The sequence below is a fragment of the Sparus aurata genome, chromosome 15 (assembly GCF_900880675.1).
Source record: "Sparus aurata chromosome 15, fSpaAur1.1, whole genome shotgun sequence".
Taxonomy (NCBI): Eukaryota; Metazoa; Chordata; class Actinopteri; order Spariformes; family Sparidae; genus Sparus; species Sparus aurata.
Genome location: NC_044201.1, coordinates 25626621 through 25650503, shown reverse-complemented (window position 1 = coordinate 25650503; position 23883 = coordinate 25626621). Strand labels below are relative to the sequence as shown.

Sequence of the window (23883 nt, the reverse complement as noted above, 5' to 3'; positions counted from 1 at the left end):
GAGAGAGGTAGAGAGAGAGAGAGAGAGAGAGGTTACGTTAGGGGAACTGCCATTTCGCAGGCGTGTTGTTGTGCTGGTTGGGAAGCCCCGTCATTGGGTGTCTCCATAGCAACCCCCGGTGATGTTACCTCCTGACCCACTGATTTGGTGAAGTCAATTTCCCTAGCTGTGAGTCTGTTTGTCAGTGCTGCTCATGAAGACACACACACACACACACACACATAAATGCACGCATGTCTAAATTCTCTCAGCGCTACACAAACACACACACACACACACACACTTTCTCATGCATTCGCTCGCACTAAATCAGGTCTACAACTGTGACATCAAGCCGAAGAGGACATAAAACACTTAGCGGGAGTGTGTTTCACGGTCAGACCCCGGCTATCACGACGAACGGCCGCGGATGAACCGCAGGTCATCCGTGCTTGTTGTCCCAACAGGGGAAGACCTGACGGTGACAAACATGTGCAACCGACAAATAAAACGCACGGTTCAATCCTGTCACATGTTCCAGCGTGGAACGCACACACACACTCCCTGCCGCTAATTTGCACAGACACACACAATCTCTTTCTCTCTCACACAATCTCTCATACGCACACTCTCTCTCTCTCTCTCTCTCTCTCACGCACTCACACACACCATAGATGTGTTAACACACATGTCGGTGTGTATTATTGATGAGCGAGCACGCGGTAAGGCTCAGCAGATTAAATAAAAATGCTAAAGGCCGGCAAGGGGCGCAGATCACTCATGAATTATTGGCAGAAATACGCTGCACCAGGGAATCTCAATTTGAATGGAGAATTTTTCTCTGTGTGTGTGTGTGTGTGTGTGTGTGTGCATGTGTGTGTGGATGTATATGACTCATGTTGTGGGGACATTAATCTGCTCAGACTGACATGTTGTGGGAACTCGCCTTCCTCTAAGTCGCCATAATGTCGTCATCATTACATTTTTAGGCTGAAGACTTGGATTAAAGTTGGGTTAAGGTGAAGGTCAGCTTTAGGATTAGCCGTGTAGCATCGAGGGTCAGGTTAATGCAAGTAAGACGATGTAAAGTCCTCTGACGCGATGTTAACACGGCAGCTTGCGTGTGCGTTTACGCTTCAGAGTCATATATGTTGACACACACTGTCCACACCCAAATGCAAATACTAGGACACGTCCCTCCATAGTGGCCTGTGCAGATTATACACAGGTATGCTCAACAGGTGAGGTATGTACACACAGTGAAAGAGTGTATTGTTTCCACACACCCATGCGGCAGATAAAGCGCCGCATGACAGAAACACACTCTTACTCAAACACGACTGCTCGCACGGCGAAACGCTCCCACAATGTTTTTTTAATGGATACACACACACACACACACACACACACACACACACACGATCGCTTGTACAGCAAACATTCAGTCTCATTACGTGACGCATCAAATAACATTCTGTGATGTAATGTATTAAATACACAAAGACGAGTATCTAACCTCGGCCACGTTTGTATTTCTGAGTACATTCTGACGACTTGAAGGATTGTCGTGCACAGATTTAGTTGTTCATCTAAATAATGTTTTCAGTCAAACAAAAATAAATCTAGTTGTGAAGCGAACTGTTACGTATTTGCCCCAGTAGGAGCAACGTCTGCGGCCAAAAGCAGGCAGCCTAAAAGATCCAGACTCGTCGAACGCTGACGCCTTGAGTTTCCGCCTGGTTGGTGGCCGGCACGAACTACCAGCCTACAGCGCCAGTATTTGATAAGTTGGGAAAGAGACTCAACAATCAACCGTCTTACGCAGTGAATTGGACCTTGAAGCAGTCGAAGTGTGTCGGCTTCAAAAATCAAACAAATCTGAGTGGCCGTTATTTGCAGAGCAATTAGGTTAATTAAAAGCTCAAAGCTAATCCCAGAAAAGCCCTTTTAAAAATGATGTTTGTTGCGCTGAATAAACCTACTTCTGGACTACGAGTGCATCAGTCTGGCTAAGAATCAAGTGGATTACTTGAAGGTCACGCTTTACTGACATTCAACCTGTTTTTTTATGAGCAGATAACGACTTCTCGTTCATCGTTTCTGATCAATTCAGACACAATTTGACACGTATTACCAAAAAAACATGTGATGTGAACATATTCTACGCTACATATGGATCAATAAAAGGAGGAAGTCGGGCAGTAATCGGATCGTAAACGTAACCAGTTCGTCCCAGATTTGAGTCTATTAAGAACCAGAGTATCTGAACGTCCTTGAACAGTTCAACCTTTTACCTGCTCACGCGCTGTAAACCACTCCGAACCGCGCATCAGCTAAAAGCTCGGCAGCGTAACATATAAAATGTCGTTCTCCCTCTGCTTTCTCTTTCTCCGGCTACAGTCGGCATCTCTCTGCTAAGTTCTCCTAACGCTCCGGTGATGTAAAAATCGATGGCGAGGTCATCAGGTTTCCCTTGTTGGCTGCCCCTCCCCTTCCTGCCTGCAATTTAATAATGCCCCTTTAAAGGCAGTGTTTAAGCCTCGCCGAGCGATTGTTTTGTCAATAAGACCTCCTTTTACGAACGTCTTAAAAGCACAGACAGGGAGCGAGGGAGCGAGGGAGAGAGAGAGAGAGGCAGTATTTAAGAGGGCAGAGTGGACGGACGCTGAGGCTACTTAGGAAGGAGCGGCGTGGCACGTTCATATACGCCGCTTATCAGGTTTCAGAATAAACGAGCGTGGGGAGAAGAGAGGAGAGGAAGAGGTGAGGGGAGAGGGGGAGAGAGACCAGGGGTGGGCTGAGAGAAGGAAACATGACAACACGGACGGAGAAGAAGCACTTTGTTTTGTTCTTTTATCTATTTAATCTTTCTTCGAAGCGTTCAGACTGTTCTGTAAATGCGTACATGCAGTGTTCAGGCTGACGGAGCATATTCAAATCGAAATTAAACAATCATTCCGGTTTTATTACAACTGGATTCCGGCCGTTGTTTGTTGGCAGCTGTCATATATAATTGTACTCCTCTGAGGAGGCCGGGACAAAAACCGAAAAAGAAATCAGGCAGAGCGAGAACAAGAACACACCTGGAGCTCGCAGGTTAGCCAGAGAAAACAAAAGGCCGACTGTGAAATGATGACTTAAACAGCCCGCTGTAAACTTTCCTCACAGTTTACAGAACAAAATCCCGGTTCAGCTTCGACTTCCCGCAGTTTTCCTGTGCGATAAAGTATTATTATTCATGTGCGCTCCCTGATCAGAGCGGCTTTTAGACAATCTAGCGACGCTGTTAGCTCGTTGTTTTTGACCAGTCTGATCTTGTGGTTGCGTCCGACAAAGCTGCAAGAAAAACATTTACCGTATTTACTGGCAGGTAAAGTGTTATCATCTTATTACTGACTGTGACGGTCATGTTGTCGCCCTTTTTTTTTTAAAAGGAACAAAAATATCCCTCAGAAGAAACGCGAGAGAGACAAACAGGTAGAGTGAGATGAGTTTCATGGTTCAGTGTGTTGACAAGCTGGAGAGAGAGATGCTGGAACTTGTTCGTGGAAAGCCTTCTGAGGTGTGTGTGTGTGTGTGTGTGTGTGTGTGTGTGTTTTGGATTTAGCAGGCCCAGTTTCAGTCCATGCCCTAGAGCCTGTTTCATACACTGCAGCTCTGTCGGTTGCTTCAGCCTGAAACTCCCCGACATAACAGCAAATACCACACACACACATGAACACACACACACACACGTTTCTCTCTGGACACGACGTCACCCTTTAGATTTCAACACTTTCAGAGTTAAAATGTGAAAAATCAAGTTGGGAGCTAATATTTTCTCCCCCTCCACTTTAGAGTCTGTTGCCACCGATCGCCTTCGACAGGAATCCTCAGCCTGTGCAGACACGACGCTGCCTCCGCTGTATTATGTCAACACCAAATGTGTGTGGACATGCGTGTGTGCTTCTACACATATAGGTGTCCATGTGCAAAGAAACACCGTGAACCGAACACCATCTCCTCCTCCCCCCTCACCTCCCTCTTTCTTCCTCTCACTCTCTCTGTTTCTCTTACATCACAGCACGCCGCCCGAGGCCAAACCTGCATTTCTCTCCGTTCGCCTCTCTCTCTCTCCCTCTCTCTCATTTTTTTTTTTTTATTCCCCTCCTCTTTTCTCCCCTCTCCTCTCCCTTGCTTTTCAACCTTCTTTTGTAGTAGCAGAGAGGATCGGAGGGAGGGAGGAGGGGGGGGGGGGGGGGAGTCCAAAACATGAAAGGCGGCAGAACGTGAATGGCGGGGCCCTGTGTCGAGGCGCACACGGCCGCTGTCGCGCTTCGCTCCGCCATCAGTCAGTTGTTGTTCTCACGCTGATGTTTTCTTGCGTTGATCAAAAGCTGTTGTGGAGCGAAACCAGCGGGGGCCGCGGCGGCGCAAGTGTCGCGTGCCAAAAATTAAAACATCTAGGGGAAAAAAAAAATAGGACACCTACTCCGACAATTAACGAGCAGCAGAGTGACACTTATTTCGTGCAATTAAGGCAAGTGATGGTTCTGTGAGGAGGATTTGTAGACAAAGCATAAAATAATGAGCTAACAGACTGATGGAACAAAACCGAATCGGGGATTGTTCGGTGAATCCTGCGGGCATGTCGCTGTCACAAGACAAAGACAGATATTACCCCGTCAGTTTATTTTCTCTTTGGTGTTTGCTGACTGTGGATATCGACTGCCTGAAAGCCTTTTGCCCCTTTCTGGGCAGTCAGAGGGATCCCCACAGCGATGGCTGCTGTGAGCCAGTGGGGGGAAGTGACACGCGCAGAGACAGGATATGACACGGGCAGTATGTGGGGGGGGGGGGATTTAGGTCAACCACTGTGTGTTTGTAGCAGTGACCACTGTAAGCCCTGTCAGCAATACTGGCTCTGTGTGACACTGGTCATCTGTGTGTGTGTGTGTGTGTGTGTGTGTGTGTGTGAACGCAGATTTCTTTCTTTGTGGTCGGGTCTGTGTATTTTCTCGTGGTTCTGGTAAACGGAAACACACTGTATTTATTTACTTGCAAATACATATGCAAAACACACACAAGAGGAGTAATGCTAACATGGCCTCGACAAAGCATGCGCACACACACACACACACACACACACATATATATAGAGGCACATATATTTTGATCCAAGCCCAAAGGCTAAAGGACACACACTCTTTCCGATGCTGTGTTTGTGGAGTGGGCGACACAGGACCGCCATGTTGTTTCTGGGTGAAGCCAGGCTTGGAGCCGTAGCCTCTCTCTGGCATTGATGGATGACCGGCCGACTGAGTCCAAGACTGTGTGAATGTGTGTGAAGGGAAGCAGGAACCGAGATAAAGAGAATGGCGGAGGTCACATCTGACAGCTACACACTCTCTTCTGATGTCTTATTCTTGTTCTCTGCCTTTTGTTTCTTCTCCTTTGTCTTTGTTTTTTGTTTCTTTCGGGTTTCTCTCTCACCCTCTGTTTGTGTTTTGCCTTTTGGCGAGTCCTGTTTAGAAGTCAGCGAGTGTTGCAGAGCCAGCCCCGTCAGAGCCAATGAGTTCATGTATGTTTTTCAAGTGGCCAGTTTTTCTCTGAGAGGCACATTGTCGTGGACATGCACAATAAAAAACACGCTGAGCTCTTCTCCAGCTCCAGTGTGTGTGTGCGTGTGTGTGCGTGTAGTGCATGTGCGTGTGTGTGTATGTGGTTACCCAGCCTGTCGCTCTACTCTGTAAAACCAGCTTTAGTGGTAGATTCATGGCTCTCTTAATGGACACTGGGCTCTTGGGTAGTGGGGGCAACAGAGAGTGTGTGTGTGTGTGTGTGTGTGTGTGCGTGTGTGTGTGTGCTTACATACTTGTATTTTATGTGTGTGCAGTAATGGGGATTAAGTGACCCCATGGCTGCTCTCAGTCTAAAGCTCCTTTTAAATTTCACACTGTTTTTCTTATGTTTCCCTCCATATGTGGCGGTGAATCCAACTAATCCACCTCATGTTATTATGAGCTCGATCAGCAGACCGGCGTGCACTGAGTGTGTGTGTGTGTGTGTGTGTGTGTGTGTGTGTGTGTGTACATAGCTATGCATGAGTTTGGAAACGGTTCAGGAACTATTCGCCTGCCAGTAAAGACGTATATGTACCGCTGACTCAAAACACAGGCCTCCTGTCTAATAACAGCCTCGCTGCAGCACCCGGTCATGTGACTCCTGCATGACCTCACTTCAACCATACCTTCACGTCAAACGTGTATGTGTGTGTGTGTTGCACATTGTTTTTTATACGCCTGTGCGTGTGAGGTACCACACCTTTCCCGGGAAGACCTATGTCAGACAGGTTTTGTTTTTTTTTTTTTTTTCTGTAGGATGAGAGGCAGAGAGGATCATGGGTATGTTTGTGTGCAGGAGTGTTACGGACTTACGACACGCAGCTATTTGCAACCATTCGATTGGTCCGGGCAGCTTTTCAGGGGAAACAGTAAGAATGATGCCACTGGTTGACAAGTGAGTGCATGTAGCAGGATCAGAGCGCACGGTTGCGAGTACGTTAGCAACTCTGAATGCATGGAGGAGTCCGAACGTGTTAAAAGCTGCACGGATCATACGTCTCTTTGCACAATATTAGGTATGGCGTCTTTTTATTGTACACTCCTCCCCCACGTTCCCTTCTCTTAACTATATGTGGATGTGTGTGCGAGCAGCTGCATTAGTTTATTTAAACTAATCTGAAGCATCTGACCTGAGAACGACACCGAGGAGGAGAGGAGAGGAGAGGAGAGGAGAGGAGAGGGAGGAAAGTAGAAGGAGGTGATTTATGAGTTAACTCGTCAACTGAGGAGAACAAGGGGAGAAAACTCATAACTGTAATTCCCTCACACACCCACGTGCAGCGCGCTCACGTACATCTACAGACGCACGGTAATGCAGGTACATGCGCACAGACGCGCCGCCGCCTCCCCCGCTACGCGTAGGATCATGTGTGAGTGGTGTAATAAAATAACTACTTACTTAAGAAAGATGGAGATGTGCTGGGACACGGGATGGGATAATAAAGTTCTGCAGGGATACAGAGTGAGATAGAAGAATTGGAATGGGGCGTATGGTGTGAGAGTTAGCTTCAGCATGCTGCGTGGAGGCCTATTTTGTGATTCGTGACTGGTAACTGTGCAGAAAGTTTGTTTTTTTGTTAATAAGAAGGACGTTATGGCTGACTTTTAGAGGCAGGAGTGGTTAAAAGAACAGTTCGGATTCAAATAAACAGAATTAATTCAGATAAACTGAGAGAACAGTGTTTTATTTTGCATGAATAAGTGCGCGTGTGTGTGTGTGTGTCAGTGGCAGCAGGAGGGATATACGGGCGCGGCGTTAATTGTGGTTGAGCAGCAGACAATCGATGCTAGCTGCGCAGTGACAACCTGATGATAAGCTCCACGATTCTCCCCGTCAGAGCTCGCTTTCTTTTAGTGCTTTTAAATCACATTGATTGGCAGCCGCGAGGACTTTGTAGTTATACAGTTATTTTAAGAGGCTCTCAGATTTGAATATGCATGTAAACTCCTGTCGACGCGCTGAAATCCACCCCCAGGTCCTGACGTGTGCGTTGGTGTGTGTGATGCTGGAATATCCAGCTGTACAAATGTAAGGTGTGTGCAGGCCCGCGCATGTGTGTGCACATTCTCTCCGATTACTAATGTAATATTGGCAATGAGTGCAGAGGACATGTGTATATATGTGCACATGTGTGTGTTTCAGTGTGTCTCATATTACTAATATAATATGCTAGAAGGCTCAGGAGATGTGTGTGTGCGTGCGTGTGTGTGTGAGTGTGTGTGAGTATGTGTGCCACAGAAATTGAGAACTCCACATGAATTTAAATCAACGAGCTTGCAGAGTAACCTTTTGTATATCCAATCTGCATCTTTCCACTGCTCGTTATTAAATTATCCCCTAATTGGTCACGCAACAAAGGCAGCTGATGAAAAAGACAATTTCTTGCTTTTAATTGGGCATTTCACGTGTGCTTCGTGTACACCTGTGTGCGGCTGCCTCGGCTCTGTGCGACTGTGTACGACTGTGTGTGAGAGTGTGAGTGTGTGTGTGTCTCGGGTGTAATGAGAATAGGACATTAGCAAGGGCTTGGCAGACGCCGTCGCAATCAGTTCCACTCTTTCCAGAGAAGGAGGGAGAGGGCGGGAGGATTAATCCAGACATTAGCAATCTCAGAAGGAGAAATAGATTGGAGGCAGAACAACAAAGAGTGAAACTCACCCAGTTCCCTCGAATGACTTTTAAGAAGCCTTCAGTTGTGGCACATGTGGCCGTCATTTTTGATCCCGTTGTACTACGGGGGCGTGCGTACGTGAAGCATGTGTGCCCGCGGTGGGATCCAGCTCGCGCCACGCCGGACTCCCTGAGATTTTTTACTACGAGTCACTTTCCTTCCTCCTGCTTGTCTTTCGGTGTTCTTTTGCCCAACTTTAGGCGTACCACCAGTGGTGTGTCACGCCAAAATAGCCCAGCTATTGTTGCAGTGAGCGGAGCTGAATAGTGCAGCTCATTGTGTTGTGATGGGAGGCAGGGGAATGAACAGGCCATAAACACTGGCCCTATAGCACCCAGGGGTCGCGCAAAGGTGAAGCCTCACTCCCCCTAATAGAGAAGCTCCGCTTTCTCTCCCTCCCTCTCCCTCTCTCTCTCCTCTCTGTCTCTCCATCACTCTTTATCTCTCTTGGACTCTCTTCCTTTCTGATTTCTTCCCTCTCTCCTAACCTCTCCCTCTCTCAGTCTTTCTTTCTGTCAGCTTATTAACGGTCACAGCAAGAGTGTCTGGTTTGCAGACCAGAGCCCCTTGCCTTTTTTTTTCTTTTTTTTCCCCCAGTCTCTCACACTCCTCCTTCCCTCCCATTCTCCCGCTCTCCATCGCTCCGTTCCCCTGGCTGCTATTATGAGAGGCATTTTATCCTTTGTTCCAGCCCCCATGGTGCATCTGGCCTCAGATATGGGGACGACGGGGACAGGAAACCGGCGAGAGTTTTTTTTTTTGCGAGGAGGAGGGGGCTTGGCGGGTCAGAGTGTGGGTTTGTTGCTGGGAGGTGGACCGCCAGTTTCCACCATACAGGGAAGGAATGATAAGGAGGGAGCGAGCAGGAGAAGGAAACAGATAGAGAGAGGGACGGAGAGGGAGGTATGAGAGTCACTGTAGTTATTCTTGTAGCGGCAGCACCGGCGATAGCGGGATTATTACTCCACTGATACACAGTCTATTTAATCCTCAGAGTAAATAAGCGCCGGTGCCATATTTCTGGGAGGTCACGTCAACTTACAAGTCCATTACATTCCTCCCCGATCCGCATTGTGCCAGGAACAAATGCCCGACTTTTCTAGGTAGCGCACACCTATTGCCAAAACAGCCTCCTTCGTTGCATCAGTGGATTTCCGAGGGAGTTGGGGCGGGAAATAAAGCGAGAGGAGAGAGGAAGGACGGGGGAATGAAAGACAAGAGCATGGAGGCGAAGAGAAGGAGAGGTCAACAGTTAGCCGGCGCTGGCCTCGGGTTGACCTCGTCCGTCTATAAAGGGCCCGGAGAGGAGAGGAGAAGATAGGAGAGGAGAGTTAAAGGAATGCTCAGGCCTCCTCAACCCTCCTTGCCCTCTCTCCCTCGCTCCTCCTCTCATATCTCCCCCAGCAAAACAGGGTAGGGAAGGGAGGAAGGGAGGGAGGGGGTGTTGGTGATAAAACTCCAGACGTTCCCTCATTTGATGGTGCTCTGCCATGTCAGTGCATTCTTGCATTCCTCCCTGGTTCTCCCTGTTTCTGTCCCCCCCCCCCCCCAAATTCCGGTTCAACATATTTTATTATAACAAATTGAGAAATAAAATCGAGCTCAGCGGCTGACACGATCCCGGTCGCTTTGTTTTCCTCAGATCGCTCCACCTCATAGAAAAGCACCGCCAGCAACCCCTGCCGAAAAATTAACAATTTCTCTCAAAAGCGGTTTACAGGATGTAACGGAACAATTATACAAACACACACACACACACACACACAAAAAAAGAAAAGCGATGCGAGGCTGCTAATCATTCTCCCTTTTCTCCTGCTATCTGTCGCTGCCACTCTCTGTCTCCTCACTCCCCTGCAGCTCTGCCTTTAGGAGGTGATACGGGAGAGATAGCAGGGAGGAGCACCATAAAGCCGTTAGTGAGGGAATATTAAAGAGATATAAACCGAGAGGGTCCCATTCACTAATCAGGGGTCAAACAGATGCCCCAGCTAGTGGCCCTTTTGTTTCTCTCTCCCCCCTCGCCTCCTTTCTTAAGATCTCTTAAACGCTCCTTTTTCCAGCTTCTGAAGCTGCTGCGCGACTATTGTTTCCCCTAAAGTTCGGCTAAACGCTCCCCCCCCCCTTTTCTTTTTTTTTTTTTTTTTAGAGATGAAATAGAAGTGTCCGGTGCGGCAACAGCAGGAACACATAAATCAAGTCAGAAGCCCCCAAGAGCCCTCTCTCCTTGAGGTCATTACAGGTCAAAGGGTCATTTCACAAGAGGTTAGGCTGAGCAAGGCCAGAGCGCTGCCTCGGTGGGTGTGTTCCAGGGCGTGAATGTGCGTGAATGGAGCGAGATTAAGCCTCTGTGTGTGTGAGAGTGTGTGTGTGCAGTTAGAAAATGAAAGAGTAGCAGATTTAAATATGAGTAATGGTGTGTGTGTGCATGTGTGTGTGTGTGTGTGTGCTCTATAAAAGGTCCGACCGTGTGCTTTTTATTGGAGGTCACAGGGTAAAGGGTTTCGTCCATGTACCAAATCCAGCTCCTGTGAAAACACACACACACACACACACGCACACACTAAAAAAAGCTCCTGCTGTCACAGACTAACACATGGTCACCTGTCTTAGCAGAGTATCACCCAAAACAATGCCTCTCACCAGTGGCAACATGACATGTTTCTGTCAGCAACACTTCCAGCACCGCCGCGCTCGGGAAAAAAAGGCAAGCGTGTTAAACAGTCAGCAATCTGAGCTCGTCGCGAGGTGGAATGTCTCCAACAAAGCGAGATGGGTCGACATGTTTCAAACAGGCAGAGAGAAAATCCCGGTTAAGCCTCGCCCCACAAAGACCCCACTGTTCGGGCCGATGCGACTGTGTATAAGCCGAGGCTGTGCAAGTTTGTACAAGTCGTGGACTTCTGCGTTTTTTGGAGACAACTGCCTCGGTTGTTAGGGCTGTTAAGATGTGACTTTTTCTGCGGCTTTAGCGCGGCTCAGGGCCGCTTAGGGGAGAATAATTTCTCCATATCACTGTTATGGTAAACTAAGAGAAAGAGGCGGGTTTGGCAACACGTTTGTTTTCATGCTGCGTGCCAAGATTTTCACGGTATTAGTCAGCAATTTTTGCCTGATCTTGTTTCGAGAAATACACTGACAATGTTTCTGTCTCCTTCTTCTTCCTCCTCCCTCTTCCCCCCCTTTCCTCTTCCTTCCCTCCCTCCTTCTCTCCCTCTCTTCATCTTCTGCAGGTTCATTAACGCCAGGAGGAGAATAGTCCAGCCCATGATCGACCAGTCAAACCGTGCAGGCAAGTCTCCTATAGTTACTGTATTCAAGTCTCGCAGGCGAAAGCCGTCCACACTCCATGCACCCGGAGGCCCCTCAGATGGTAAATACAGGAATGTCCCGAACCTCCTGGGGGTTTCCCCTCCAGTGTCGTGACTGACCACTAAAATTAAGAAACCCAAAATGTTACAACATTAACAGCAACCATTAATCGACTTTGACGTGCCATTTGGGGTGAGAAGCTGTTCATTAATTACAAAATATAATCATTTGGCTGAAGATGAGTTAACGATGAGTGGATTTTTTTTATTTTGTTCACGGCCCGTAAACAAAACTAGCTGTGTTCTCAGCGCAGTTTGCTCTTAACCCCCTCACTCCCCCCGTCTGCCAACCAGGCAAAGGGGGGAAAAAAAAAAAAAAAACACTCGACCCTTCCTCCCCGGCTCGAACCAAAACATAAAGAGAACTGCACCCGGTTCTTTTTTTGGGTGACCGTTGTTTGGCTTTTTGGCTCCAGACCTGTTTTTACCCCCCCGACCCCTCCTCACTCCTTTAAACTCCCCCCCCCCCTCCCTCCTCAACCCTATTTGCGGCTGTTTCAGGGAGCGAGGGGAGCGAGTGAGCGGTCCCCCTGGTGCATGGCTTGGTTTGGACTGCCGTAAACTTTATTACCTGTAATAGGGGTCAGAGGTCAGGGTGGCATTAGGGGCGCAGTAAAGTTCAAAGGCATTCAGTGGGGCTGAGTTCTTGCTTTTGCTTGACTGACCCCCAAACAGCCTGAATCGAAGGTAAGTGGATTTCTATGAGAGCAGAACAATGGGGGCGAGGGGAAAATAGGAACCCTATCAGGTTTCACTTATCGTCGCTGCTCAGTTATAAGCAGTATTTATTAGATAAAAAGCATTTAAGGTGGGAGCAAGAATGACTTATTGTCTGATCGGAGCCTCAGCCCGGAGCTCGCTTTGTTCTTTGGATAATAATCAGACACCGACGAGAACAGAGACTAAATGTCATAAGTCCTACATAACAAGTCAGGATGTTTAATTTAAGGATTCTGAGTCCAAAAGAAGTTGGGTACGATGATTTGCAAATCCTTTTAGACCTGTATTAAAGACAAGATGTGAAATGTTCAGACTGACACACTTGGGAAGTAAAAATATTGTTACTGTACTTTTTAGTTTTACTCCCTACATTTGAGCACAAACAGCTGTACTGTCTACTCCTAAACAAGCTTGTTACTTTTAGTTTAAATGCTTTTGAGGAGAATTATAAATTATTTTTATTCTGCTTCATTGCACGCCACCTTCTCAAGACTCAACAATCGACAATCTTTCAGGTGCGTTTTACGAACATCTCGGACAAACATGACTGGTTCCACCTTTAGGATTAATAGTCTTTGATTTATATTAATATGACATGAGGCTCAGTTAGCTTTGCACAGAAATGACTGGTAGAAACATCCTGCAGAGGGAAACTACTTCTAAGTATCTGTACTTTTACTTGAGTAAAGAATTTGTGAGCCTCTGACACAAAGTGAAAAAGAACCACTTCATCCCAACTTTCTGCAGCTGAGGCTGTAGCAGCCTCGTTTTTACTTTTGCATGACTGACTTTCACATAAGAAAAATGTAAGCTACTTAAAAAGAGAAAGAACTGAATGTTAAGGAGTAAAATTAAAAAGCATTTCATCCACGCACGCACTGCAGTCATGCCGACACGTTTCATTGTGTTCCTGCAGTCACAGTTACAGTCCCCCCTTGCAGATGGCTCCAGTCTCATTCTGAACCAAAAGTCCTTGTGTAGTGTTTGTTGAAGTCTCTCAGTCCGATCCCTATTAGAGCATTTAGACGCATTAAAGTCTACCAGGAGCTTACAGCGGAGAAGCCGGCTGCACAGACACGGAGCAGAACGACGTTGACAGACAACGGTGGCGGCTCCCTGTGCGTGCACCGGCCGACAGATGATCCCGCTTCGGCCACTGAGCCTTAATTAAAAGCACTAATTGACCACTCCGTCCCCTCCCTCCAATCCCTCCATCCCTCCCCTCCCTCTGTCTCCTCCTTCCATCCACAGTAAGTCAAGGAGCTCCCTACAATCCAGATGGCCAGCCGATGGGGGGCTTCGTCATGGACGGCCAGCAGCACATGGGAATCAGACCACCTGGTAAGGCTTTCTCTGCGTGTCTGTTCCTTTCTTGCCTCCCTCTCTCTTCCCATCTTTCTCCTTTCTTTGCTTGCTCATTTCCATCCCTCTGCCCTCCTTTTTGTTCCCCGTCTCGAATCTTTTTCTCATCAATCCCTCCGAATTTATTCTCACTCTTGTCCCGCCTAATGAATCTCTTTCATCCCCACTTTCTCAGCCCTCTTGTTTCTCATCTTTGACTGTAACTCTCGGTGTCTTTGCCGTGTTGGTGGTTTACTCCACCAGTGGAGATCCCTGTCTTTTCTCACACACAAGCACTTAGTGGAATCTATATGGTCGCCGTGTGGTGGTTTAAGTGTAAGCTGGCCGGTATATGCACCCTCAGACACAGTGATAACGATACACACCGCACAGACAGACACGCACACACTGCTACCTCCCCCTCCCTCGACACACAAACCAGAACAGGTGTGGTCAATCACATTACACAACCATCTCCTTCCTCACTCCCACTCCCCTCGCTCTCAGTCCCTCTCTCTCACGCCATCAGGTCTAATCCCAGAGTTTGTCCTTAAGCTCCTCTCCTCCTCCTCTATCCCCTGTTTTCTGGGATTCTCTCAAGACTCTAACGCTATCTCACCGTCCACTCAAAGTCAGCAGGTTTGGATAAACTGCCAGGCTACTTAACCCCCCCCCCTCTCTCGCCCTGCCTCACCACACCTCGCCCTGGCAGATTTAAGCTAGTGCTCTCGTTTGCAATGTTGTCTGTGAAGTAAAGTTTCACATGAAAAATCATCTGTTTTAACCTTTTTTTCATTCTCCTGGTTGTAATAACTTAGAGGCAGGACTTGCTGGTTTGTGTCTCTAAAGGTGTGATGAGTGATTCTGCTGATTCCTTCGTCGTAAGTTAGAAATAATTTTGGTTAGTGGTGCGTCAAACTAAGCGTCTGTGTCTATTCGGCGCCCTGGGAGCAAAACCCAACAATCAACAAGGTGCCATACACGTGTGTAACAAATTTCATACATGTCTGTGAAAGTAGTCCCTTGGGCTGGTGAGCCTTTTTGCTCCGCCCATCGCCAAAGTTCAGTTTTTGAGCATGTTTAGGCCCCTTGTTTCGGGCCCTTGCTATCTTTCCCCAGAACTCCTGTGCAGAGATTGTATTTCTTTGAGTGTTTACATGGTTTTGCATTTAACCTCACTCCCTGTCTCTCCTGTTTCCCCAGGACCAATGGGTGGAATGGGCATGAACATGGGCATGGAAGGTCAGTGGCACTACATGTAGCCCCGTCTCAGTCCGGCCAATCGCAACACAAAGGGGGATGTAAGTACACATGATGTCATGGACACATTATACATGCGTACATCTACAGCAGATCAGGAGCTGAGGTCCGCTTTAAGTACCGATGCGCTGCCAAATAACTGTGACGACTTATTAGAGTTATTGGAGTTTACAAATGGATTGTTTTCGCTAATAGAAATTCTCCAGACTGTTGTTCCCAGGCAGATGTCTCTATGTTCCTCTCTCTTTTCTAACTGTCCCGCCCCTCGGCCTGGTGATAAGAGCCTCTGATCACAACCTTGTAACTGTTTTGTGTATGTAGTGTGTGCCTGTGTGTGTGTGTGTGTGTGTGTGTGTGTGTGTGTGTACACATATCCAATAGCTACAGGACCAAACATCCTTCATATCAGGGAGGAGTAAGATAAGAAGGTTTCCAGGATCAAAAAGAAAAAGAGAGAAAGAGGAGGAGAGAGGCGAACAGGGAGGAGGAAGACAGATGGATCCAACGTAAAAATACAAATAAGTTTTGAATGTTTGAGTGCGTCTAAATTGATAATCAATTGATCTTAGTGGGTGTGGGTGTGTGAGAGAGAGAGAGAGAGAGAGAGAGAGAGAGGAGGAGAAGGAAGGCTGATGGGGCAGAGAGGGGAGAAAGGAGGAGAGAGGGGTGATGCTGAAGGAAACGAGGCGGGGATGGGTCGGGACAGGAGGCGGGTGGTGAGACGGGGTGGTGAGACGGGGGGGACTAAGGGGAAGGGGGGTGGGTGGGTGGGTGGATGGGGGGGCAGGTAGGACGTTACCATGGCAACAGACTGATTGGCAAAAATTTAAGCAGTCGTCGCTGATGCAAGGAGAGAGAGAGGGAGAGGGAGGGAGAGAGGGAGAGAGAGAGAGAGAAGTGAGCGCCCCTTAAGTGTCATAAATCTGCCGGGTTGCTGTTGATGCAAGAGCCACATTAATACACACACTAACCAGCTTCGAGGAGCCCCCTCACCCCCTCACCCTCCCTCACCCCCCCTCCCTCACCCTCACCCTCACCACCCCCCCGTCTTTCTAATGCTCGTTCTATCTCACCCCCTCTTTGTGGTTTTTCTCACTGTCAATTCTCCTCCTCTATCTCTTTCACACAAACACCTTTTTTTCTGTTTCTCTTTAATTCTCTGCCTCCCTCTCTCTCTCTCACCTCCTCCCTCCCTCCCTCCCTCCCTCCCTCTCCCTCTCTCTCTTGCCCCAGGGCCAAATAGACTCCCACATAATTCTGGATGTATACAGGCTCGGTGTTGTCACAGCGCACAGTGTGTATAAAGTGGCTATGGGTCCAACCTTTGTGAAACATCATTGTTTCATATGTTTGTGCGTGTGAATGAATGTTTATCTGTGTGTGTATGTGTGTGTATACCATACAAACATTCATATATGAACGCATGCATTTTCCCGTGTGTGGGTGTGTGCAAATGTGTGTGTCCGTATGACTGTGTATGTATGTGCATGTGTGTGTATGGTAATAGGATTACTCCTGGCACAGGGAGGAGACACAAACTAGTGCAAAATGGAGGAGGTAGCCAGCAGGGTATGGAGCTTAGCTGGGCCTAATTGACTAGATCCAAATTAAATATGCCATCACCAGAGGTGTGACCAATGGATTTGACTTATTCAGTTTACAAAAATAGAGACCATTAACCCTCCACAGAGTGTGCGTGCGCGTGCGTGCGTGCCACGGTGAAAATATGCCGCCCTTGTTTCAGTCACAAACGTCCACGACCAAAAGCCAAGACACAAAATCTCACATCGAATGGCATCTTTCAGGTTAGAAATGCAGGGAGACATGGTAATAGAAGGGCTGTGCTTTCAGAATGAGACGTGTGTGTGTGTGTGTGTGTGTGTGCAGTGTGTGTGTGTGCGCCCACGTCTGTGTTTGTGTGTGCGAGTGTGTAAACATGAGGGGCTGGTTCGCCGTGTCCAAGCTGCCTCTTTCCAGCAGCTGCTAGCCTTCCCAGCAGACCTTGCTTTAAACAGCCTCAATTTGCCTGCTGAATCTCGTAATTGGGCCACCAGAGGAATCCTCTGCGAGACGGGCAAAGCACAGAGAAGACGAGTAGACAGTGGAGGAAAAAAGACAGAGGGAGAGGGAGAGAGAGAGAGAGAGAGGGGTAGACAGAAAGAGGGAGGGGCGGATGAAGAGATGGCGAGCGAGAGGAGCGTAGACGACAAGAGCGAGGGGTTGAGGGAGTAGAGGGAGGAAGGAAGGAACAAGGAGGAGGGGAGGGAGTGAGCCGGGAGAGGGATGGTGACAGAAATATGTCTCCTCTTCCTCCCCGACTGGTCGTTTCTTTACGGCTTCATTAGCTAGCCGCTGCTAGCTGCTAGCTCGTCTCCGTCAAATATTGCTACTTTCCTTTCTAGGTCAATTAAATGTAAGTGATGTGTTATATTCTTTCATGACCAATTAAATTAATAGGTTATTACGGGAGAGGCGGGGAAACGGTTATCTTATTTGATTAAGAGAGCACAGGTTCATTATATTTTATAAGCAATTTTCATTAGCAGAGTTGAGGTTTTGTTACCGCGGGGCTAAATTGAGCGGTTATTGTGCCGAGGAGTGCTGAGCCTCGATACAGAAGGTGTGCCTAGCAGTCACACTGCAACATTAGTTAAAACTAAAGCCAATTAGTCCTGCTTAGTGAAAAGCGTTATGCTTTCCACCCAATGATGATTACAGAGCTTATATCCCCCTGCGAAACAATACACCTGTCAGCCGCGATGAAGCCCAGCAAGTGAAGCAGAAGCGAGCCGAGCCTTTGATAGCGACGAGAGTGACTCTCAGATGACCCTTACCCCCTTTCCCTTCTTCCTCTCCCCTGCTTTCCCTCTTCCACGAAATTAGCCAGGGGTGGCCCCCGAAAACTGTAATTTTCAGTTTCAGGACAATAGTTATCACAGGGTGGAAGAATTAATCATGGCGCAGAGCGTATGGAATTTACTCCGGCCCTCCCCGCGCTCGGCTTTTCCCAAAATGTCGGGCTGGAACGCTTGAGTGAGCGCTGCCTGTAACCCCTTTGCTGCCGGTCTCGGCTGGAGACCCTTTGTCCCAGGATTCACTGCTCCAATCATTAAGCACAAATTTGTTAACCTTCTGCTGAGGGGTCAAGATCCCTCCCGTCACCCCCCCACCACTACCACCACGCACCCTCCCACCGTCACCCCCTACCCTCAACTTCTCTTTCTGGTGGATGAACTTTTACTATTAACGAACATTGGAGGAAAAAACAGGTCCCGATGGGGATTTTGTGCCCCCTCGTATTGTCCATGTGAATGTGTGTCCCTGTTGATTTGGCCCCTCTGGAATCCCCCTCGGAGTGTAAGAAAGGCGGCCTGCAGCTCGATGTATTGATTGGCTTATTAAGTGAAAAACCTTATTAGCAATGTGTGCTCTTTCAAGCATGCATAGCATTTATTAGGACCTTGACACGGATTGACTAAAGTAATCAGGAGGCTCTCGTTAACCGGGGAAACAACTTGAAATGGTAATCCAACAATTTCTTGATCATTATGGGATGTTTTTACCCCGTGAACGGTCATTGTTGTGGCGTTTAGTCACCTGTCAATCAAACAGTGACTCCTGCTCGGCGGGTTTTTCCGCTGAAGTTTTTGTTTCTGGAACTTTAACGACAGAAAACTTCCTTAAAAAACAAACAGATATTTAATTGTATGGAAACAAAATGGATCAGTGCCTCTGCGCTGCACTTAAGCTAGCATCGCTAATGACCTAGCTTGTTGTAGCGGAGCCACAGGTTGAGTCCCACAATGGGAAAGGTCACAGGTTTGGTGCCATTAGGGTCCAGAAAGATATGTAACCTCCACCACCTCACTCACTGAAAGGAAGCTAATTGAAGCGCACACAATAGCTCGCCCTTCTCTTACGCAAGTCGCACCTATTCTCCTCAGTAGCCCAGGTGAAAACTGATGGATGAGGGGGATGACAAACGAGGGCCCTTGCGTTCCCTCCTCTGTTGTCCTCCTCGCCGCTGCACCTCTTTGTCCTTTTCCCAGCCTGCCTTTGTGTAGTCTGTAGTGGCCCTCTTGTGTGTGTGGCGAGCACGTGGACGGGCCCCGGGCGCTCTCAGGTGACGGGCGGCCGCGAGCCTCACCTCTCCTCTTTGGTTTTGACAACAATGGCCGGGGCTCCTCGGCGGTGACTTTCCACCTGCGGAGATGGATGGCGGCTATTGTTGGCTTTAAAGAGAGGAACGTAGAGAGAGAAGAGGCGTCAGATGGATTTATTTACTTCATTTGTTAGAGGAGGTTCAATGCAGCGCACCGAAAGTGGGATCAGTTTAAGAGGTTTTGGTTGAGACGTAACAACCAGTGATGGAAGGTAACTGAGTATATTTACTCAAGTTATTTGAGGTACTTGTACTTTGCTTGAGTATCTAAATTAGCTGCTACACTGGACTTCCACTCCACTACATTTATTACTTTAGTTACTTTGCAGACTGCATCAAAAACAAACGCAACAGATTTTAATGAATTTATTTAATCTGCAATCGATCAAAGTAACACAACAAACATACATGTAAATATATGTTTAAGCTACTTTGACTTGTACTGTTGATTACTTTTAATACTCAAGTACCTTTCAGATCAGATATTTTCAGACCCATTCATATTTTATCACAATACATTTACTTTTACTCAAATATGACTTTGGGGTACGTTTTACAACACTAGTAAGAACAATGTGTGAGTTTTAGATTTTGCATTTCACTTTAATACACAAGATTAAATTGTGTCTCGTGTTAAAACTGACCTGAAATAGTCTCAGATGTTGACTGTGAACGATCAACAGATAAATCAGAGGCTAATTTTAAGATTCCTCGTAGTCCAGTTTAACAGATTATCCAGGAAAATGTTAAGTACTGGACCTCGGTATCACTTCAAGTCGATCATGTGTGTTTGGTCTCTAAGTCCTCTCCTACTGCTAAAGAAGCATTACTGAGGGTGTAGGATTAACTCTCTAAACCCTCCACTGCTCTCATTCATCCACAGTCTCAGTGAAGGGCAGACTACTGCGGTCTGTATTCTGACCCAGATTAGCACTTTGTCGGGTTGGCAGCGGTCGCCACATACTGCACTGCTCCTCCAGGGTCTTATCAGCAGGTCCTGCCATGTTCAGAATGTAACCCGAGCGCCTGCTTTCTGAAGGCTACTGTGATCTATTGTCGTATTTAATGAATGATTAATGACATCTAACTCATTCAACAGTTTTTCTTTGGCAGCTAACGCTCTGCGCTCCAGTGGCGGAGACAATATGCTAACTTGCACAGAGCATGATGATATTTGCATGATACACGATATGGAAGCTTTTGATGAGTGTGTCTTTATACAGTGACCACATTTACATGTCAGTGCTGCAGACTGAAGCCTTGTTGTCTCTGCAACATCTGATCATTTGGCTGTGAATGAGTTTCAACCGTTTAATTCCTGGATTGAAGTTGTCACTATTTGACGAGTACAGATCGAGTACTTTTTCTTTATAGCACCTTTAAAAGCTTTTCCATAACAGCAGATGCTGTCTGTCAGGTCCTCTCGGTGATCAGCCCTCCACAGCAGACTCCAATCTGTTCACAAAATGTAATCTCTATTATTCACCTGGGCAAAATGGATCATCGATTAACCATTCTGGTCTCCTCTTTCCTCAGAACTGCAGGGCAAACCAGGGGATCACCTGTCTCGCAGAGGGCTACCGAGCATCGGAACGACACTCCTCGTCTTCCCGATGACAACAACCAACAGCGAACCCCTCTGTCCACCACCAAGACCCAACAACATTTTATTCGGCTGACATGTGCGACATGGAAACCTGCCTTCAATCCTCGTATCCAGCGACAGAGATGCACAGATCAAACCTCATCCATCCCAGATGACCCCCTGTCCTGACAGACCCCTGCTTCTTCTCTGGCGGGCACTAGACTTCGCCCCCTTGCCACTGCCCACTACGTTCACACGGATTCCTCCATTCAAAGTGATTGCGATTGCGAGCATAGACGACACACAAGAGACACGCTGTGTCCTTTGCCTGTACCTTTGGCCAATGCAGCACCGGGTGATATATACTAGACTCTTTGGCAAACAAAAGAGACTTCCTGTGAAGAGCACTCCACTCTTTGGGACGACTGAATTGGACCAAGGAGAAGCCAATGTCTGTATCTGACAGGACACTAACAAAGCAAAAGAGGTGCCCTTTAAAAAAAAAAATATAGTGGATTGAAACATGGAAGGAGGGAAAGCGAGAGAAAAGAAATTAAAAGTATAACTATATCAACTCCTAGTTTGGGAAGCGAGTGGAGAAAGAAAATATACTGTATACTGTTGTAAAATTACGCTGGACTCTCACAAGAACTGGGAATTTAAGTATTGTAAATGCTATTGTATTGTTCTGCATATTATGTTGTTTCTAATAGATTTTTTAAAAAAAGGATGTGAACTTTTTTCTCTTTTTTTCTGATTTCTTTCCACACTATGTGTGTGCCGTCTCTCCATCAGATTTGACCTCCTGCCCCCTCCCTCCATTGAATCACGATGCATTTTTGAAAGAAAAAAAAAGTGAATAAACGGACAATTACGATCAGTCTGTCATTTCTCGCAGGCCTTTATTGGATGGTAACAGAGAGTGTGATGGTGATTCAGATGTCCTGTTTTTTGTTTTTTTTTACTGACACGGCTCGTCTACGTACACGCAGGGTGCAAACGATTTTGTTTTTCAACCTTGTAACTCCAATTTTGGTCTTTTTTTTTTTTTACATTTTCATATCAGATGATTTTTTTCTCAGCTGGTGCAAAAAGTTTTGGTTGGATTAACTCCGAACACAAGTGACGACTTGTGCGCGAAAAAAAAGCAGTTTCTGAGAAGCTAACATTTTGGATGTACGAGGCTGTTAACTCATTTTTTTTGTTTTTTTAAAAACTCTGTTCAGATGAGGACGGGCATCGTAGCGTAGCTGTCGACACGGCTAACATCGTGACGGGCTAACAAACGTGAGAGAGCTTCACAAATGATCTAAAAAAGAAAAGAAATCACTGTGGATGGGGAAACTACAAGTGTGTGTCCCACGAACATGTTTCCTGTTTTTCTCCGTGTGTGTGTGTGTGTGTGTGTGTGTGATGGAGGGCCTCTGAAAGTCTATTCCAGTGTCCTATTGATGTGTTTTATGTCACAAGGCCGAGCACTCGCATGGCCGATGGATTTTCTTGCCCCCTCGGTGTTTGACGCGGCCTGATGACAGGGAGAGGAGGAGGTTATGGGAAAACACCATTTATACCACGAATCCATTCATTTTTTCTTTTTGATTTAACCAGATGATGTAATGCTGATCAACAGACAGGAGAGAATGTAAAAGTCACTGCGTGTGTGTGTGTGTCAGTGTGTGTGTAAGGCAGAATGTGTGTGTGTGTGTGTGTGTGTGTGTGGGTTATCAATGCATCCATTATCCATTGCTTCAAACATGTATTACGCACATCTTTAAGATTCCTTTGAAGACGAGTCATGTTTCTTATGCTTTTACTTTGAAGGGTATATATGTACATCTGTGTTGTAAATAAATACTTTTTGTTCAAATAACAGAACTCAGAAGTAGTTTCCATTATCTTCTGTGATTTGAAATAAAAAAAAGGTTAAATGATTTGAACAAAAAGCAAAAAAAAAAAAAAAACAACAATAACAACAAAGTGATGCTGTGAAGCTGAAGCAGGCACACACATGTTGACAGACAGCAGAGGTCCATGTATTCTTAAAGACACATGCACTTAGAGTCCAGCGTCCTCCTCGCTGCTGTGGATAATGTGCAGCTAATGCATGCGTTCTGCTGTAATGTTCTCACACATGGGGAGGGAAGAGGGGGCTCGGCGAGAGGGAGAATTATCCTCCATTTAGCATTAAAATTCATTTAGGTAAAATTGCTACAAACATGTAAATGGGGGAGATTAGTTCTCCCTCACGCCTTGTTGCCCGCAGTCAAAGGGCTCCGCTTGAAGCCCGGCGCGGTGCAGCCGAGGTTGTCCCCGGGATACAGTGCACTTCAGGAGGCAGAGGCTGAGCCGAGCGCGTAGAGCCGAGCGCGGAGAGCAGAGCGGAGGAGCCGAGCGAGTTTTGTCTAATTGATACATTTCGGGGAGCAGCTCTGAATCCCAAACTCTTGTTTTTTTTTTATTTTTTATTTTTTTCAGCCCAGCGAACAAGAGAAGGTCTGTTTTATCCATAACAATATGCGCGTGTAAATCAATACTCTCCCCTTCTCCCTCTCTATCTCTGCTCCGCGCAACTATTGTGTTTTTACTGCCTTTGCCGAGGTGAATGCTATTTACACTAAAAGAGAAGAAGGAAGAAAGACACGCTCTTAAAAAACCCAGGCGACGTTTTAATTGCTTCGCCTCTCCACCATGGCTGGAAAATCCGAGGCTGTGAAATGTGAATTCCTGAGCCAGTGGCCGCTGGGAGCTGTGGAGACAAGAGGAGAAAGCCCATGCTTGACTGCCCTCTTTAGGGAGGCCTGGTAACTGTCCGGGGCAGGGACGTTTGGAGATGGCGCACAGCAGCACCTCTCCTTTTTACGCACGGACGTAAAGCAGACGGAGGCGCGCTCGGAAGTTTGATAAAAGTCGAAAAGCAACGATGAGATTTATATATATATATATATAAAAAAGTGAAGCTGCAAAAAAGAGCGCGCTGAGAACATCCATTCAGAAGAAAAATATTTCTGTATCTCAATTTGTCAAATATTTTATTTGGAACCAGATTTTTCTTTAAATCATTTTCGAAAATGTTCAAATAAGTTATTTTACTTTTTAGAAAAGGACGAGTTATTTCAAAATACTTTGATTCAATTAATATCTTGAAATAACTTTATTCACCTCAGTGACGTTTTAAACGTTTTTTTTTGAAAGA

At 46.8% G+C, this 23883-nt stretch overlaps 1 protein-coding gene across 6 annotated transcripts in view; it reads left to right on the top strand.

The window, feature by feature from the left end:
- Window positions 1–22565, top strand: part of meis1b (Meis homeobox 1 b) — a 138164-nt gene extending 115599 nt beyond the window's left edge. For 4 of the 6 annotated variants that reach the window (XM_030442436.1, XM_030442438.1, XM_030442440.1 and 1 more), the window contains 5 exons: window positions 11485–11543; window positions 12834–12857; window positions 13594–13683; window positions 14887–14984; window positions 20642–22565. In XM_030442436.1, the coding sequence (XP_030298296.1) occupies window positions 11485–11543; window positions 12834–12857; window positions 13594–13683; window positions 14887–14945 (232 nt within the window). In that variant the 3' untranslated portion in view covers window positions 14946–14984; window positions 20642–22565. The remainder of the gene's footprint in view (window positions 1–11484; window positions 11544–12833; window positions 12858–13593; window positions 13684–14886; window positions 14985–20641) is intronic. The other 2 variants (XM_030442437.1, XM_030442442.1) reach the window with 1 other exon arrangement.
- Window positions 22566–23883: the final 1318 nt, after the last annotated feature.